The sequence below is a fragment of the Pangasianodon hypophthalmus genome, chromosome 16, assembly GCF_027358585.1.
Source record: "Pangasianodon hypophthalmus isolate fPanHyp1 chromosome 16, fPanHyp1.pri, whole genome shotgun sequence".
Lineage (NCBI taxonomy): Eukaryota > Metazoa > Chordata > Actinopteri > Siluriformes > Pangasiidae > Pangasianodon > Pangasianodon hypophthalmus.
In genome coordinates, this window is record NC_069725.1 from 5221389 (window position 1) to 5241539 (window position 20151).

General features: G+C 37.4%; 1 protein-coding gene across 1 annotated transcript; it reads left to right on the forward strand.

Moving 5' to 3' along the window:
• Positions 1 to 1075: 1075 nt before the first annotated feature.
• On the forward strand, positions 1076 to 18378 carry hmgn3 (high mobility group nucleosomal binding domain 3). The gene is made up of 6 exons (XM_026945040.3): positions 1076 to 1235; positions 4606 to 4656; positions 5271 to 5300; positions 8572 to 8622; positions 12941 to 13048; positions 17823 to 18378. Exons 1-6 carry the CDS (start codon positions 1221 to 1223, stop codon positions 17862 to 17864), a joined length of 297 nt encoding a protein of 98 aa, XP_026800841.1. The 5' UTR covers positions 1076 to 1220; the 3' UTR covers positions 17865 to 18378.
• The last annotated feature ends 1773 nt before the right edge of the window (positions 18379 to 20151 follow it).

The window sequence follows — 20151 nt, forward strand, 5'->3', positions numbered from 1 at the left end:
TTGATGTTCAATGTCCTCCATTGTCAGGTCATTGTACAGGGATGGGCTTTGTTGGCTCGTGCGCTGTTCTTTTTAAATCACGTGGTTGACGCATGTGCACAAGGCTATAAAAAGGTGTAATGTCATATCACTTGAAGCATTTTGATATCCTAATTCGCATTCATGCCAATGTAAAGCTTCAGTTTGTTTTTTCAGGGTTATAAAACGATTCATATCCTGCATGTCGAGCAGCGCGTGAGTGGTGAACGGTGTTGACGTCTAACTGCTAACATCGCCAATAATGTGTTTAATAAAAATAGGGAAAGCTTTTTTTTAGCTAGTGTAATATTATTATAACATTAGAATTCGATTTCTGTGTTCATAAATGTCCTGTTTGTGTCATTTCACTACGAAGAGAGCTGGCCAAACTAGAAATACGTTTCCCAGAGAGCTGAGCTCGCGGTGTCACGCGCGGATTGGCTGCTCGCTAGGTTGCCAGGTCACAGCAAAATCTCCAAACTAAATACATCTCAAAAAGAGGCACAAAAACTCCTGGAACTAGACTAAAAAGTTCGAACACTGTAAAAGCGATACGCATTTTATTTCCTAATACTTCGCATATTAATCTCCCAGTCTTCTCTTTACATGATAAAACAGAAATGGCGCTGTGTATTGTTGATACACTGTCTGTTTTTACATTTTCCCTTTGCTTACCATAGAATTTATTTTCCATAATTGATTAGATTTAATTCTGATTATTTGCTTTTGGGGGACCCAAAAAAAATACCACCCACCAACATGCTTTTTCACTTGAAAACTTCTTTCAAAACAGTGCGTTAAAACAGCGGACCTGGCAACCTGGGCTGCTCGTCACCTTCTGCCTTGTGTCTCTCCTGCACCTTTAAACCTATCCGCTGCCCTCGCGCTGTGATTTGCTTCAGAAAAAAAGCGCGTAACCAATCAGAGCGAGAGCCACAACACGTGCAAACCAATCAGCGCGCTGGCGCTATTTGCATATTTGCCCAGCGAGCCAATCGGAGCGCGAGTCGGCGGCTGAGCGAGCGCCAAGGCGTCCAATGGTGTCGCAGAGAAGCAGCATATTATTAACATGTTATTACAGGAGGTGTTTTAGATATTGATCCAGTATTCCGTCGTAGTTACAAACTCACTCACGGGCTAAAAACACGGACCTGTTAAACTCGACTGTTTAACGAGTGCAAACAAACAAACGCGGGAAAAAAATGCCCAAGAGGAAGGTAAGAAAATTCAGTTCGTATTTTATTTCTTTTTCACCACAGTGACAGTATTCCAGGCGCTCGGCTTCCTCGGGTTACTATCCATCCAAAATGTCGAGCAGGTAAACGCGAAGATTTAGCGGTAAGTTTTGCAAATCAGTGCTGCTTTTCGGCTCGGCTCTAACACCATTACAGCTGGACCTTCATCTCACACACACACATATATACATATATACATATATACATATATATATATATATATATACACACACACACTCACACACACACACATCTCCCCTTGGTGGTCATATTTGTGCTTTCCGTTTTTTATTCCGTCGTCGTCAGTTGCAGGTTTTCCTCCATGATAGTGCCTCGGCTTTTTATGAGCCACTTGAGCTGAATGTCACTGATGCGATGCTCTGCGTCCATTTTGTTTTTCAGCTTTAAACGCGACTTTTAATAAAACCGCCGAGTCGCTGATCGATTAAGAAGCTATTATTATTTATTTAATAACCCTGTTTGAACCGACACCCCCCTCTTCCTCCTCCCATGCCTCCTCCTCCTCTTCCTCCCCTCTCTCTCTCTCTCTGTCTCTCTCACACACACACACACACACACACACGCAGCGCTTTACAGACCCGTATGTAAGCGACTGGCACATCAATCACACGCACGGACGCGCACGCGCGCCTCGGGAGCGCGCCGCGCGCGGACAATTGACACCGCGCGCGCGACCCTGACACACTGCAAAAAAAAAGAAAAAGAAAACGGTCAGAATAATATGCGATAAAAGGTGATGGATCATATACAAAATGTCTTTAAACGTGATAACACCTAAACCCTGATGGAGAAGACGGTAAAAATAAGTTCTTTAACAGACCCGAGACGCGCGCGCGCGTGAGTTAGTGTTAGAGGTCAGCGCTCTGTATTGGAAGTGGAGAGAAATGCGGGAGGTTTGCGCATGCGCAGAGAAGTCAAGTGGAAAATTGGGTGTTTTGTACATGCTACTAATAACAATAATAATCATTATCTTTATTTTTTTAAATAATTAACATTGTTTAACTTTATTGTACTGAGTACAATATAAATAATAATTAATATATAATTTTATTTAGTTTTATTACCTTGTCTACAAGAGTTTTATAATAATAATAATAATAATAATAATCCAACAACCACAATCATAACAAAACTAATTACAATATTATAAATCACTTCAATAATAAAATACTGTTATTAATAATAATAATAATAATAATAACAAACACTCATGCATTATAGATAATAATTATAACAGCAACAACAACAATAATAATAATAATAGCAACAACCACAATAATTACAGTACCAATAATAATTATATTAATTATTTCAATAATAAAATACTGTCAATAGTAATAATAAAAATAATGATGATAATAATAATAATAATAATAATTAGTAGCAGTAGTAGTATAAACAAACACTCAAAGAATCTTATTATATTATTATTATTATTATTATTATAGTGGCATTATTATAATCTTGTTTGGTGAGTGTGTGTTTATATAATTAACATTTTCTTCATTTAAGGCCAAACATCTAAAACCTGCGTTTTCCAAATATATGTAAAATCCATTCATTTCCAAAGTTACACCTGTCATTTTCGTTAGACGCTTCTTACATAACATTTACAATTTAAACAATACATTTTAAAAGCTGGATTTAAATTCAGTATGGTCTCATGTTGAAATTTGAGAAGTTGTATAAAAAAGCAGAAAGAGTCAGTGGTTCTTACAGTGTGTATGATACTGAACAAAATCCCACATTAGGCATGTTCATTTAAAATTATACGAATGTCTCGAGATCAGGTTGTGATGGTACTGTGGCTTAAAAGTTTTAGTGACTTAATGAAGAAGTGCCAACACCTACAGTGTAGCTGCGGCAGTTACACTGCGGTCATACAGGAGACACCTGAAAACCACGCTTTGCTGATTTTTTTTTTTTTTTAGCTAAAGCAGCAGTCAAAGCAAACATGAATAAATTAGCAAAAAGCCAATTCTCGCACTTCTGTCTTGTGAGCAGTTTCCATTGTTGTGTTGATAAACAGGCTGTCCAATAATAAAAGCGCAGGAGTAAATGTGTCGTGTGTTGTCAGTAATATATTTATATAATATATAATATATATATACCATGGCGTCGAGCGCTGGAGCAAGGCACAATACTTTACTATTACGTGCAACATCTGATGCTGATGATGCTTAAAGCATCGCAATAACAATAGCAAATCATCACGTTGCTCACCTTAAACATCAAACCTAAACAAGATTATTAAAGTTCAATTCAGGGAGCAGGTTGTCCTCTTTAAGCTGAACTGAAACTGCAGTGAGAACATTGACAAGCTTTCTCCTTTTTCCCTAACCAACCCCACCCCTTTTGCTAATGATGCGTTCGAGTAAAACTAGGAATAACCAAAGAAAACCTTCTACTGAGAAACTCAGGACTGTCTCCTGAACCCCGAGTTCAGCAAGTGACGTCAAATCAACATGGCCGCTCGCAGCATCAACAATAAACAAGTAGCACTTCTTTAACTTTAAATGAGTTATAATGTATATACAGGTATTTGCGTTAGATCAATTAACAGACAGATTCGCTTGTTAAAAACACTCACTATACAGTTCACTGTTAGAGGAGGTAAATATACATCACTCATCACAGTTAGCTGGCAAAACAAAACACGAAGCTCCTGTGATTATTTCCCACTTTATAGCTCGAAAGCACGGAGGACGAACATGACATAATTCCATATTCTGAATTCCCACTTCAGTGTTAAAATCGAATGCATTAATAGGTTAGTTGAGTTGCTTTTAAAAAAGGAAAAGGGGCGGAGCCAGTCAGCTGTGTTTTACTTGGGGGCGGAGCTCATTTCAGCACAAAAAAGTAAACAGAAACAGAAACTAGTGAGCTCCACTACACAGCAATGCTGTGTTCTTTATAGTATATTACTGATTATTACAGGTTTAGAAAAACATTGCATTTAACATCTAATCTGCAGATTTAAAACAGTGCATCTGGAAAAACAAAACAAAAAAAAACACCACAGTTACTGTATTAGTTATTGCATACATAGATATTGTGTACTTCTTGTAATAATTAAGACAGATCACGTATTAAGATTTAATTTAAATAGATTTATTAAGCATAATTATATTTCACCATCTTATTCTTATATGTTATAGTTTAAACAGTAGATGTGTGTGTTTTGATTGACATTATCTACTGCATAACAGAAAGTAAACATGTGGCACAATGAAAAATCAATACTGAACATATGCTGACAAAGTGCTTATTAAAATTCTAATAAATGATGCATATTGTGTGTGTGTGTGTGTGTGTGTGTGTGTTTCTTCAGTCACCTGAGGGAGCGGAGGGGAAAGACTCTACTAAAGTCACAAAACAGGAGGTGAGTTCTACACACACACACACACACACACATACACACACACGACCAAATTGCAGTTATGTTCATTTATATATTGCAGCTACAGTGATGTTTAGCTGCTCGACTAATACTTAAAAGATTAAGCACAAGTTTAGTTCTTCTTGTCACTCAGAATCATGAGGGTGAGTCAGCTGAAAACCTTAAAAGTGAAGATCAATCAGAGAAACAGTAAATTCAATTTGTAGCTGCAAAAGTAAAAATGTCCTTCTGGTTCATTGTTCTCAATAGCTCCTTCTACTGCTACCCAAAACCTGATACACCTTTGTGACATGCATTAGCAGTAAACGATGAGAAATTTAAAAAATAAATAAATAAACAAATAAGGTTTTGATTTGACTCACCCTCGTACATTAGGACAGTGAAAATTCAGGAGGTGTTAATGTTGATTTCATATTCCTGTTGACTTTACTGGGGCAGTATGTATGCAGTAAAGACGTGTGTCATGATTAATATCTTCACAACATCTCAATGCTATCAAATAATGATTATACAATTTAATAATACAGATTTTTTTCTCTCTCTCTCTCTCTCTCTCTCTCTCTCTCTCTCATTCTCTCATTCTGTCTGTCTCTCAGCCCACTCGGAGGTCAGAGCGCCTGTCCTCGGTAAGTTTCTACTGAATTTTTCTTGCATTATTTCATGAAATATTATGTATATTCAAGAGTGGACAAAAAATAAATTCATTATTTAGTCCACCAGGTGAGAAAAGGCTGATTTGTACGCGCTGTTTATACGTTTATAAACGTGCAAGATGGATGCCATGCGTATCATGTGGTCATTTGGCGCATCGCTTGTGCACATGCTCAGAAATTAACATGACACATCCGTGTGGTGAAATGCCAACGTAAACAGTAGACTCTATTTCCACAAGTAAATCAACAAACTAATTTTGAGTCTCAAATCGCATACTTATGTACTATTCTAGACCGTTATTGAGTATTACCCCTAATCACTTTTCCTATTACAGTTAGTGTTTGAATTTAAAATCTGCCAAAAGGTCTGGTTTGAGTACTAGACTTCTAGATTTCCTAGATTAGTAAATATTTTTGAATGTATGGTGAGGAATTTCGATTTGAGACTCGGATCATGACAACAATCACGCCGACAGCAGAAAGTTTTACAGAGGAACAGAGCTCGTGAATATGTTTAGCATGGCTGTGCATGAAATCACTAAACATTACAGTTCGACTTGGAAACCAGACGGACAGGGAGGGTTTGGCTCTGACGTGCCATCTAATGGACGCTGCATTTAATCCTCTAAATGTACATAAAATATGCAAGCGAGTATGTGAACAATGCTGCTCGCATAGCAGCTGCGTGCGCACACCTACGTGTGGTGAAAGTGAAGTGTGTTTCCACCTTAAAAGCTCCAGTACACTGCACAGTCACATACTTCGGTTGCCTTGAAACCTAATTAACCAGGCTAAACCATGATAGCTAACATAATGTAGTAACATATGGTAAGCTAGTTAGATAGATAGGTACAGACTAAGATCAACAAACGTGGATATGATTATGTGATTTCGGCTATGAGATGTACTGCTATGTCCTTGAATCACACGTAAAACGTTTTATTCAAGTTATATTCTCTTGGTGCTGAGGTGACTGCATGTTGTAGGACAGCTTTGGACTGTATTTCGCTCGGTTTTGTCAGTGTTTCACCATACCTGCATGTTCCTGATTTCTGAAAACATCGTCTGTCGTCTGTGCACGCTAGTTAATCCACTGAGTAAAAAACATTCAGCCGTCATCCACTTGAAGCATCGAGGGGCGTCACACCTCCATGAAGTTTACATAAACACATACACACCAAAAAAATTGTTTGTTGTGCAAACATCAGTAGGAAGCAGTTTTTCTTCCTTTCATTATGAATGAAAATTCCTGGACACAAAATCTGCTTCTCCCGGGTAGGACTGGGCAACAGGACGATAGAATATTGATATCATGATAAATTATGTTACTGTATTCTTTTCAGAGATAACGCAGACATTGTGGTATCATTTTATAACATGTAAAATGTTTTAACTAACAGTTACAAACTCTCACTGGAAGCAGCCAATATTGATTAAATATTAAATATTGATTAAGTAAGAATTTAAACTGGATCTTTACAACATTATGATGAAAAAAATGTACAGAGTTTGTCATATTTCCATCTTTTTAGTATTATAAAATAAAATTAAAGGTGTATTAGGTAACATTTGTGAAAAACAGGTCTTGGTTAAATGGGTGGAGTTTTATTTATTTATTTATTTATTTTTATTTATTTTTAATCATTGAGCCCGCCCCCATTTCCACCCATGTACACAACACTCCGCCCCCCAAAACATATGGTGGTTCATCCAGAGTTAGCATTAGCAAGGACTGTCATGACATGACTTTCAGGCACACTCGGACATTCAACTGCCTGAAAGCCGAGTTGCAACTCGATAAACGTGCAGAAATTCTCCTCATAATGATTAATGAGGATGTGACGGGGCATTGGGGGCGTGTCTATAAAATGACTGACAAGAGGCCAATCCAAATACAAGCAAACCATCGGGACCAGAAGGCAGGTTTTTTTGAGCTACGTAATACACTTGTTCTGAGACAGTGGCTTAAACTATTTTTTTTTTATCACACGTCCACATTATTCGTACTAGGAAGAAATGAAAATATTGACTATTTCGCCTTTAAAAAATTATCCCTGAACTCAGTTTTTCCTGAACGCAGCACTACTGTTGTTCTTGCATTGCAATTTGTTATTTAATCTATAGTTTGAGATACGCATTGTGCATCGTAGAAATGTCTTGAAGTATCGTGGTTATGATATTTTTGCCATATCGCTGATCTGCTCCCGGGCATCCAGGATACTCCACCTCTGGCTGTGTATTTCTTCCTGTATTGTAGTAGAGAGGTAGAACAGTTGCATAGTTTAAAGGTTGGTCATTTTAAAATAATAATAGAGGATTGGTACCGGGTGATACTCCAGGTTTCAGTGTCTTTAATGGAAAAGGCACACAGCACATAGACATGCTCCAGTCGGATCATTCCTAAATAAACTAAAAGTGTAGACTGTTTCTCCTAGTTATTCGATGTTCCCGCTTGTTTGGGACGTGTGTGAGAAATGTGCACAGCCTGCGGTTCTCCAAAGTGTTTTATTCACAGATTAAATTCTTAGACTTCATATAGGTTATGGGAGAGGGTGATACGGCTATACCTTTGAGCAGTCAATCTGTCATCATGTAATGTATAATCTGAAAAAAAAACAACAACCGTATAACAGTATAGCTGTATAGCAGTATAACAGCAGGGACAGTCGTTAAACACTGTGGAATATCAGCAAATATCAGAAGTGTACAAAGCTTTGGCATGATGTGCAAAATTAGTATTTAATGTCACAGTTTTAAATGTGCTAGTTTATTACGTATAGCTGTGGAGTACTCAGTGACAAAACTGTAATCGGTTCTGTCCTGGTTCAAGGGCAGATCTGACCACCAGATTGCCAATTTCGTCTTCTAGGGTGCCTGGTGTAGTGAATTCCTACATCACTCACAGCACACAGCGTGGAGAGATTCCTGCTAAGCGCATCTGTGGATATATATTATAGACGCTGCCTTTTTCATAGAAAATGTGCCAAAAAAAGTCGCTTTAAAAGTCACTCAAAAGTTATTTTTTTAAATGATAAAGAACTTGCCTGATGTTGCAGTTCCACAAAAAGTCTACACTCTTCCCCTTTACCAAGAATATTTATCTTATTTACAACCAACTGGTTGGTTGTGTATATACTTTAATATATTTTAATAGTTTTTATAAATACTTTAATTTATACTGTACTTCACTTTTTTTATTTGTTTGCTAAATGGTCTTTTCTTGGTACTTTTCTTTCATTAACAGAAACCGGCTCCTCCTAAACCCGAGCCCAAACCCAAAAAAGCTGCAGCTAAGGTACCAGCACACACACACACACACACACACACACACACACACACACACACACATGCACATGTGAGCCCACACACCATCACAGGTCAGATCCTGTTTCAACTTTTGCATGTGTTTTGCATGCAGCCTGTGTTTGTTTCACTCTTATGTTGGACTTTTGTTTGCTTTTTGTGTTGTGAGTAATTACAGTCAGATATTTTACAGTAACTGCAGCAAAATATAAAACAAAATTAATATAAGAATTTATTTAGGTAAATGACAAAACCGCAACCATCACAGACCTACCAAGCTTCATGTAAGTTTGTGTAGAAGCGCCGAATATTAACATCAAAGTAGTTATCACTCAAAAATATGCCAAAAGAGCAGTCTTGATTTTTTCCTTCAATAAAAACAGCAGACAAGAAGTTTGAATCCCGACGATGACACGGTTCAGTTTAATGTATTTATCAGGTTAAATGTATTTATTAGGAATGCCACACTGAAAAATTTCAGCTGTAAAATGGTCCAAAACTGCATTTTCGTAAGCTGAAAATCTTGACTGAAAAAAAATAATTTTTAAACAAAAATATAATTTTTAAACAGGTTTACAAAGCGTCACTTCAGAAATAATTTTAATGGTAATGATAAGAAAGTCATGATGCATGCACAGATGCATTCAGACAGTTTAATCAACAGTGGAAAGTGTTGACCATATGGAAACATTACACGGTTTCTACGAGGAACAGCAGACTTTATTATCATTATTATTATTATTATTATTATTATTTTTGTTTTTACTGTTTGCTGCTTTTTTACTTTTTACAACTCGTCCTTCTCGGGAACACACGTTATTTTGCTTCGGGGTTGGCAATGTACACATTTACTTTTTTTTCCAGCAACATGATCCCGCCTGTGTTTTCTTACCAGTCTGAGAGCCAAACAATTACGTAATCAGATGTGGAAATTACTCCATAGCCATAATTACAGCCATACAGAAATTTTACGAGTTTTACTTCTGGCTCTGTGAAAAGTCCTGATCCAAAGACAGATCCTTCACCGTCTGACGATTACGTCTAAGATGACAAATCCATGCATTGATTGATTTTGTAGCTGTTCAGAACTGAAAATAGTTTACATTTTTATTGAGCAGCAGTCAACCTCAGCTACTGAGTTGTTGTCATGGCGATAAAACAACCCCCTCCCCCAAGCTCCAGCTCCAGTTCAGTCGAGTTGAGTAGCTCTGCTGTGATCTCATCTTAAACACAAAAGTTCAGTGTTAAGAGTCTTATTCAGGGGAATAACAGTGGCTCATGGACTGTCCTGGGATATGAACTCAGTGTTTTAGTAACACAATCTGTACGGCTGAGATATAGCTGCAAGAGCTTGGGTAACAGGAAGGAAAAGAAAGTCACTATTTCATCGCAGAAAATTAGTAAAGACTTGAACAGGAAGTATTAAAGCCTTCGCTAAGGCTGCTGGACGGATACTTATGAAATACTGTTGCTTGTATTAAGGTTAATTGTAGCCTACTCCACAGCAGGGTCCAATTCTCTAATCTGTTTGGTCAGAAGGTGTGCGTTATTTCTGTGTAACTGCACGGCTCGGACAGGACTTCCAACTGTAACATGAGCAATAGATTAATATTAATGCGCTCATTCTAATACGTTATTGTTTCTATAGTAACAGCTCATACACAGCGACTTGTACGGCAGACACTTCACATAATGCTCCATATAAAAGCGTAATAATAAACAGATACAAAAAAAGTGTTGTTTAACAAAGAAAAACATATCATCATATCGTGATATATTGTGGTGGTGTTTTTTTGCAAGGAGACATTTATTTAACATTTCTGGAAGAAGTTGCAGGTGTCAGTGCTTTATAACAGTCATGTTGCTTTGTGAAGTTTTAAAGCACAAGAAAGTCTTAGACTTTCCAGTTTCTCAGTAAAATGACAAGCTGCATTTTGGAGAGAGAGAGAGAGAGAGAGAGAGAGAGAGAGAGAGAGAGACTGGTAAGGGAATGACTGTTCATCACAGCTCTAACATAAGTGATAACAGGAGCTAACTTGTCTCTCGGACGTTCCACAACATTAAGTCTTAACTATAAACTGTCAAAATGTGCAGCGTGTTGTTCATTAATAAATTAAACATTGTAATTGTTGGCAAATCACTGTGGTACAAGCGGAATATAACACACTCCAGACCATGCTGTAATATGAAAATAATGCACCACATCACACCACCCCAGCGTGGATTATTCCCGCACAGTATGGAGTGTGTTGTTCCTTACTTATTTCACATTTGCAAATGTTTTAGAATTTAAGTTGGGATAAAAAGTTTGAAAACGCTGTATATCTCGCTGTATATCACGCTGTATACAGCCTTCAACTTCAAAAGTGGAAGTTACTTCTCATGACAAACATATAAAGTGCAGATGCTAATAACTTTAAATTCAGAAGATTGAGTGAACACTGATGAATCCTGTGAACATAATTTGTTATCTTTTTTCTTTAGCATATTTACAGGGAAGAGACTGTAATGGTAAATTCTTACTCAGTTAATGTGCATATAGCAGCTGAAAGTTATATGTATATACAGTTACAAAAAGTTTACAGACTTTAAATATTTAAACTTACAGATATTTAAATATTTAAACTTTTAAATATGTCCAAAAGAAAATGATTTTAACTTGCAAATAATTAACTATTCAAATGACTCAATTTGCATGAAAACAAATTCCAGAGGTTAAGCGGAGGCACGAGGTTAGTGTTCTTACATTTCTTTCTTGACCACTTCAAATCGAATGAAATCCAACCACTTTTGGATTAGCTAAAGAGCTAAAATTTTTTGCTCTTATTAAAGTAACTTCTTTGAATGAGGGTAATGGTGTTTGCCTTAATTTGCATTTAACTGAAAGTTTTAAATGTAGTTAATATGTAAAGAATAAAACACTTTTGGGTGTGTGGTTCTAGAAGAACAATCAACGATGGTGTGATGTGATGCAGCCCAGCGTAAAGTAGAGTTAGTGTTATCACTCTGAAGATGATGATTTTTCGAATAACAGCATATGCTGAAGTGTCCTCTCACATTGCTAATCTGACACACTCGTGTCGATTTCTCCTTTCCAACATCAGAATGATTCGTCCATTTCTATCCACACAGGCCACTCAGGCGCTTGTTCAGTCCCTTGTCATTTGGAGGCTGGATTACTTTAACTCGCTCCTGGCAGGTCTGCCTCTGAGCACCATTCGACCTCTGCAACTGATCCAGAATGCCGCTGCGTGACTTGTTTTCAACCTTCCTAAATTATCCCACACCACCCCATTGCTGCGCTCCCTCCACTGGCTTCCTGGAGCTGCCCACACCAGATTTAAAACACTGATGCTTGCCTACAAAGCCAAAAACAGACCAGCACCCACTTACCTCAAAACATTTATCACATCCCGCACTGCACCACGCTCCCTCCGATCCTCTAGCACCGCTCGACTGGTCCCACCATCTCTCAGGGTACAAGGAAGACATGCATCATGACTCTTCTCTGTTCTGGCACCTAGGTGCTGGAATGAACTTCCTCTAGATGTCCGAACAGCTGAGTCACTGGCAGTCTTCAAACGACGTCTAAATACCTACCACTTCCTGGAGTACTTAAATTAGCACTTAAAAAAAAACAACAACAAAAATTGTGTTGTCTGTATGCTTCTCTTACAATATCACGTCCCCAACAGAGTTTTAGACTGATAGTATTCTTAGTCCGTGACCTAGTGAACCAGTATCAGGCTGTATTTATTGATACAGGCACTTCTGTATGTCGCTCTGGATAAGAGTATCTGCCAAATGCCATAAATGTAAATGTTTTATTCCTCTTATAGCACAGCAGCTTGCTGAGAATTATAATTTTTTTATTTCTTACAGACACATCATACTTTTTATCTGATTATAGTTCGATTTGATGTTGTATAATCTCTGTAAAACAAGTTAGCTCTTGTTCTTACTTACGTATCAAAGTGCTGACACTGGTGACTCCTTCCATAAATGTTAAACAAACATCTCCTTACGTAAAATATCACAAGTCCTTGTGAAAGTTGTTACTATAGAAAGACTAAAGTATTAGGAGGAGTGCATTGTAGCTGGTGTTACTCTCTGAGCAGCTGTTCTGTAAGAGAAAGGAAGAGTATATAGTAGGTAAATGATACAGTAAGTATAATAAAGTAACAGATTTAACTTACACTGACCTTCTGTCTTGTTCATACTTCCTGAATGCTTGGTGTGATTTTGCAGTATTGTTTAGTACAATGACGCTGTGTCGTGCTGAGACACTGAGTCCTGTTTGGTGTTTGCAGAAGGCATCTGACGACAAAGCGGCAAAAGGAAAGAAGGGCGGAGCCAAAGGCAAGAAGGAGGAGAAAGAGGCGGTGCCCACTGAGAATGGAGAGACCAAGCCAGAGGGGGTGAGAGAGTTACTTAAAACACTTTTATAACTAAAATGAAAATGAGAAATATTTGTCTTGTAGAAGCTTTATGGATGATTCCATGATTGGGGTGCCATTTGTGTCCCACTGATATTACATTTATTATTAAGTACTTAAATGAAGACAAAAGACATTTTAAACACAGAAAGTGTCCTTCACAACAACCTACATGCATATTTCAGTTAAACCGCTTAATAAAATCTTTACTGCGCTTACAAAACCGCATTTTGCCTTTCCATATTCACTGTAAGTACACTTTATCTTAAAATATAGTAATAAAATACTTAAAGATAAATCGTATTATTTTTGCATTAACGTGTGAATCCATTAAACACCTCTTGCCCGAAACAATCTTTTCCACAACTCAGTAAAGTAAATGTACATTTTATACGTGCATGTTCGAAACGTCCTCACTCATCTCTGTTACCTGAACACATTCACCCCATGAAATATTCCACAAGTCACATGTTCAACAGGAATTTCCTAAAGATCAATAAAGAAAATTCAATTCTCTCATTCTTTTTTCTTTATTTGCAATGAGTTAGTGAGTGACAAGGTCACCTATAGGCTGACAGTAAATTATTAATTTAAAAAAATACATTAATATTAATATGTTAAAATGTGCTTAACGTCGTCATGACGTTAGCATGGATGCTTCTTTTTTTTTTCTTTTTTTTTTTTGCTAATTCTAAGCTAAAAAGCTCAGCCCTGTTACTCATTTAAGAGTAAAATACAGCCAATACAGAAACTTTGTAAAAAAAAAAATAAATAAATAAATAAATTGCATATTGTTGCATTAGACGGGATAACCCATTTTTTATTGTTTAAATGCAAGTTTTCTTAGATACAGTGTTTTAAAAGTTATATATATTTTTTACAGCCACTAGAGCTACGGCACCACAGTCGTGGAAACAACCTGTGCACAAATGTAACATTTAAACAGCATGTGATAAAAGCCTGTCATCATCAGTTGCATGTTCATGTGGCTTTCTGTAACAACATTAAGCAACGTCGCTTTATTCTGTCATCTAAGAGCAACGGGATATTACGAATAAGATCAACAGGAAATCGTTCTAATCTTTCTGCCTTTCTGTTCGAGCAGTACCATGAATATTCACTTTATTCACTTTACTTAATCATACCCTCTATCTAACTTTCATTTCCCAAACCTCTCTCTCTGTCTCTCTTTCACACACACACACACACACACACACACACACAAACACACTCTCACACACACACGTAGATCTGCATCTCTCGTTCGTCTGTCACTGTGTCAGCTCCGAGAAGTCCCTCCCCCACCCTGCTGTCCATCACAGGACAGAAGGAGACAGTGAGAGTAAAGGGTACGAGAGTGTGAAGAGTGACACTGCGGTGTGTGTTTGGATATGTCAGTGTGTGCGGCTGTAAATCTGCGTTGTGGGTTGGCTGCATTTGGACCTTCTCGCAAGGTGCAATGCAGAAATTTCTTACAGTGAATCCATTAGTTGGCAATGAAACTGTGGGGTGGTCTTTTTTTTTTTTTTAGTGTTCTGGACGCCAATATGGTGGTATATCTGGGGAAAAAATAGTTTTGGGGATATTCTCTTTTTAAAGAAATTAGAAAATGTTTTTGATGATTTACATCTAGTCAAAAAATTTGATGATCCAATATACAGGTAACATTAATATCGTAATAAATTATGTCACAATATGTTTTCCTGGGATATCGTGATATCTTGTAATAATTTTTTTTATATAAATCTAATTACAAGCTGATTGGAAGCAGCTGAATTGCTGTTAAAATGTTGCACTTATTATTTAAAATTTTAAATGATTAAAAAAGATTAAAATTAAAAAATGTTTGTTAATTTTTTTAGGTACAATTTCTAACCTCAAAATTTAACTATTACATTTTTTTCTCCTTTTGAGTTTTAAATACTGTTTCATTTTTTATAAAAAGTTTTTTTTTTAATATATAAAAAAAATCATTTTAGACATTAGTTTTCTGATTAAATGAAACACTAGTGTATTGCCGACCATTTGAGAGCAAACCTGTATAATTTAATATGATGTTTTTGTCATATCGCTCACACCTATTCCAATTAAATGCTCTCTAGAATGTATGTCCCGCCCCCAGAGGCGGGTGTTGCTCTACAGTAGTAGCTTGTTAGCAGTAAACGTGGTTTGTTGATGCGTTTTTGGCAGCGCATCTTCACTTTTCCAACCAAAAAATAGGCTTGAGCTGGAAAATGTCGCTTCGTCAGACTCAACGAGAACACCATTCCGTCTTTACACACCCTCAAGGCTTCTCCTTCAGCAAGAGTAAATAAAGAGCTCTCGTTAATCTCTTCGCTCTTCTCCATATTTAGCTAGCTCGCTAAGCTGCTGTTTGGTTTGTTTAGGTACGACATATCTTGAACGCTATTGGCTGTTGTGTAAGTCAGTCAATCGCTTTAGTACCGTGTCAAGTGAGTTTCAGAAGGAAACACGTGAGCATACAGAGTCAAATAACGGCTAAGAAGGCATTTCATGGGGAGGTTAAATTATAAATAAACTGGCCGTGGATGTGGTAAGATCCAGAATTAATGTCTGTATGTTACCTAGGCTATTTATGAGGGTGAAAATGATGCCTCTGTGTAATATTTATTACTTTAAGTACCGTCCCTGTACAATCTTTTCAAAGCAATTTCTGCAAGACGTCATGTCCTGTTAGAAATATTACACTGAATGTTGCTAAGCTATCACAGGGTCTGTTTTTGGTATAATAGAAGATTGTAGTATTTTAGATAACGGAAACATAGGTCTGTCAGTGTTAATGATTATAGTGCTTTGCTTTGTATTCACACGTCACACTGCTGTGAGATGAACATGGCTCGAAGCCAGCTCAATTATACCGGATGCTGAGCGTTCATTTAGATAAACATCTAACTACTCAATGCTGAGATTGTGTATTTTTGCACGTGCCTGATATTAATTGAGTACTGGATGTTGGCCAGTACTGAGTATGATAATGGTATCAATGTCAGAAATTAAAATGAGATCAGTGTATCACTAGAATTAATGTAATAGTACAATGCGCAGTACAAAATGAAATGTACACAATACTGTCTGTACATCAAACGCAGTCAGTTAGCTAAGACATGTTAAGAGCCTAAATAATGCTTTTTTACAATGTTGTTGGTTAAAATTCCCACGCAGCACTCGCTTTTCGTGTTGTTTTCAGAAGAGTGGATGTCACTCTTACTGTTACTGACAGCTGTAACATATGATGGGCTCAAGACACATAAAAAAGAAGCTACTCGGAATTAAGTATATTGTTATTCACATAGAGTTTAATATTAGAAACAAAAACTCAGCAGACAACCTTCCTTTGAATAGTCAGCCTTTTCTCTGAATTTCTCTTTGGAGCATCAGTGAACTGAAGTGAAGATGAGCACTAACAGCACTACAGCCACGACATTCCCTCTAAAACCCTCCTCAATTTGCTAACGTTTCAATTTTTCTAAATGGAAGTTTAACGAACCCATTTTTTTTACGAAGCATAATGTTTGTTTTACTGCATGTAATGTAGTAATCTCCGCACTAGAGGTGTACGTGAGGACTGCCATCTCTTGACCCCCAGCAAAAAAAGTCGCAGGAGTGGGACTTTACTATCGAGTAGAAAATGACTGAAGTTTTGACGCTCGTAAAACAAAGAAAGGCAGTGTTGATTAGCCTGGGAGCGTATTGGACTCTGCCGTGTGGCACGTTTAGCGCATTCATTCATCCATCTTCAGTAAATGCTTTCTCCTGATCAGGGTCACTGTTGTTTAAATTACTAACTGGTTTATAGTTGGGAAGTTCATTCAAATATATTGCAGGTGAGATTTGTCAGAATTACTTTGGGAGTGGATGCAGTTGGTGATTTTTCCTAGGGAGCGGATGGGATTGGTCAGAATCCTTTGAGGAGAATTCCCTCAGGAGCGCACAGCACTGATGAATTTTCTGCATTAGCAGGCACGAGTAGTCCCAATTCCTTCAGGAGCAGGTGGGATTGTTTAGAATCTCTCGGGCAGTAGGTGTGATTGGTCAGAATTCCTCCTGGATTGGGCGGGATTGGTCAGAGTTCCTTCATGAGTGGGTGGGATTAGCCAGAATTCCTTCGCGAGCAGGAGGGATTAGCAGACTTCCTGTGGAAGTGCGCGAGATTGGTCAGACTTTCTAGGACGGCGGGTGGGATTGGTTAGAATGAATAGTCGCGTGCGTAGCGTTATTTGACAACTTATTAACCATCCTGGCTTACATCTACTGTACCCTATCCCATAGTGTTGTCGGTTGCCGCCGCTGTTTTGAGCTCCGCCTCCACTGAGCCTCCTCATTAACCTCAGCGAATCACAGAGTTTAGTTTAAAGCCCAAGTCAGTCATGTACATCATGATTATATTAATTAATGGAGATGGTTGTGTAGCTGTACTTTTTGGAGGCTTTGTCTTTGTGGTAATGAGTGTTCTATTAGCTCCATGTGCTTGAAATACTTAGTCAGAGTAAAAGCTGACAGTTATTTAACTTGAGTTTTTTGGTTGTTCATTCAAAGTTATCAGTGTGTCTCCTTTCTTCTGTGTGTTTGTAAGAAATTGTGCAGTAATGACGTACTAACCCGTGTGGATTGAGTTTAACAGGATTCACAACTAACAGACTCTTATATTTTCACAGCAGGAAGAATCAACAAGTGCCATAAAGTGATCCCTCTCTTTTTTCTTTTTTTTTTTTCCCCCCTCCTGCTCTGTGTTCAGGAATCTGCGACCACTGAGGCCGAGGCAGAAGCTAAGGAGTGATTCTAGCTGGTTTTCTGGGGAATGGAAAAGACATTTTTTTATTCTTTATTGAGTATTTTGTAAGATGCTAACTTTTTTTAGACTTGTCATTGTAGATTTACTTAGCAAGCTCACACTCCTCCCAGAAGTCCCCGTTCTACTCTGTTATCACCGGATCGGACAGATCTGTCGACGAAAAACAAGAAAACTTTTTTTTTTTCTTAAATGTTTCACCAGCAGCAGCCATATCAGTTCACTTTTTAGTCAGTCGGAAACCTGCGTCCTACGTCCCCCTCAGTAACGTAACAACACGTGCTTAATGTTTGTGCCGCGCTGAATGAATCATCTGGACATTCAGGCTCATGAGTTTAGTGTGTATTTTGAGTTTTCTGGGTTTTTCAATTATAATCTCTTGTATAATGTATAATAATAATAATAATGTTGCTGAATGAGAACGATTGAAAAGAAAAAAAAAACAATTATGTTTCCAAATTGTTTTTTAATCCTCTTTAATGGGCAGATTGGGACTCATGGACACTTGATTTTTTTTTTTTTTTTTTTTTTTTTTTTTTTAAATTTGATAATTTGAATATGACCCTTAACGAAATGGCACATAAACATAGCAATAAACGCAGGGTGCTGAGAGTGACCTTGGTTCTGAAACTGAAGCTGACGTGCTTCTGGAGATCCGCCTGCCTGCCTGGCTTGGGATATTGTCTGTGAAAATGTTTTCAAATAAAACCATGAAAGAAAAGGAGGCGCTGTGTATGTGTGTGTGTGTGCGTGTGCGTGTGTGTGGTTATAAACATTTACACTGATGTCAATTTCTGAATGATAATTGCTTGTAGAGAGGCACAAGTTTCTAGTTGCCTGGTTTGAGTGTAGAGTTTTAACCTGACAGAAAACTGGTGAGGATCTAACCAGCAGCCACAAAGGCCTTTCACTTTCACACACATACACATGCACACACACATGCACACACACATTAAATACAACTGCTGATGTCAGGAAGTGAAAGGTCAGCAGTGTTACAAAAGGGGGAATTTAAAGGCCTGTTTCACATTGGTTGGCCATGAAATCAGCCAATAAACTCTACCTCTATAAAGAATCGGGAACAGACCTGGATTTATTTTGGCTGAATTAAATATCACTTATGAGGAATATGACTTGGCAGGGGTGTAGTTACAAAAGGGAGGAATTGACCTGTCCTGCATGTTTAAGGGGTTAATAAAATAATATTTTCTAATTTGATATATTTTACATTAAACATAAATTTCAACAAAACTTAAACATTTAAAAAAATTGTAGTGGCATTATAGTTATGGAAATAGAGATATAATAATATTTATACCACAGTGTAGGGAATTCTCAATTCTGATTGGTCGGAAAGTGTTGATTCATTTTCCATAACAGCGGCTCTAAATGATAAACCTGACAAGCTGAGAGAGAGGAAAAAAGACGGTGAGGGAACGACTGTTTATAGCTGCTATAACGTAAGTGATAACAGGAACTAACGTTTCATGGACGTGCCACTACCTTAGACGTAAATATAAATGGATACAAGTATGATGCGTCATTCTTTATTGTTAGTATTGGTACATTGCTGTGGCATAAGAGGAGAAAAACACTTGAAGACATGCTGCTACTGGGAAATAATCAACTTTAGGGTTGTCACAATAACGTCACTTCACATTGGGCCTCATCACGTCACCCCAAAGCTCATTATTTTCCCAAAACAGAATAGTGTTTTATTCCTTACATACTCACCAATATTAATAGCACACATTGTTTTTTCACTGCTCTAAAGCACCAGCATCAATTTATTTCCAAACCCTTCAAGACCTGACTCACACAGAAACAACCCAAAGCACACAATTATGCATTTTGAACTAAATAATAATATCACCCACAGTCTATGTATGTGGATGGGAATATGTAGTTAATGCTCTCTAATTACGTACTTCAGAAAACAGATGTTCAGATTACTCTAGGTTTCGTGTTATTGATCTTAGACCTTATAATTATATTGGATGGTTAGGAACACGGGACAGGAAGTCCTGGGTGGTTTGCTATAATTGTGCATTAGTGGGAGTTAACTTCTGACTTCAGGTTTGGGGGGAGAACTAAAAGAAAAAAAAACAAAAAAAAACTTTGGAGTCGACTAAGTCAACTAAACCTTTAAAGTCATGCTTTATTAATCACTTAAAGTTTAAACCTTTAAAGTCATGCTTTATTAATCACTTAAAGTTGTAGCTTATTTTGCTATTTATCTAATTCTTCTTCCTCTTCTACTTCTTCTTCTTCTTAT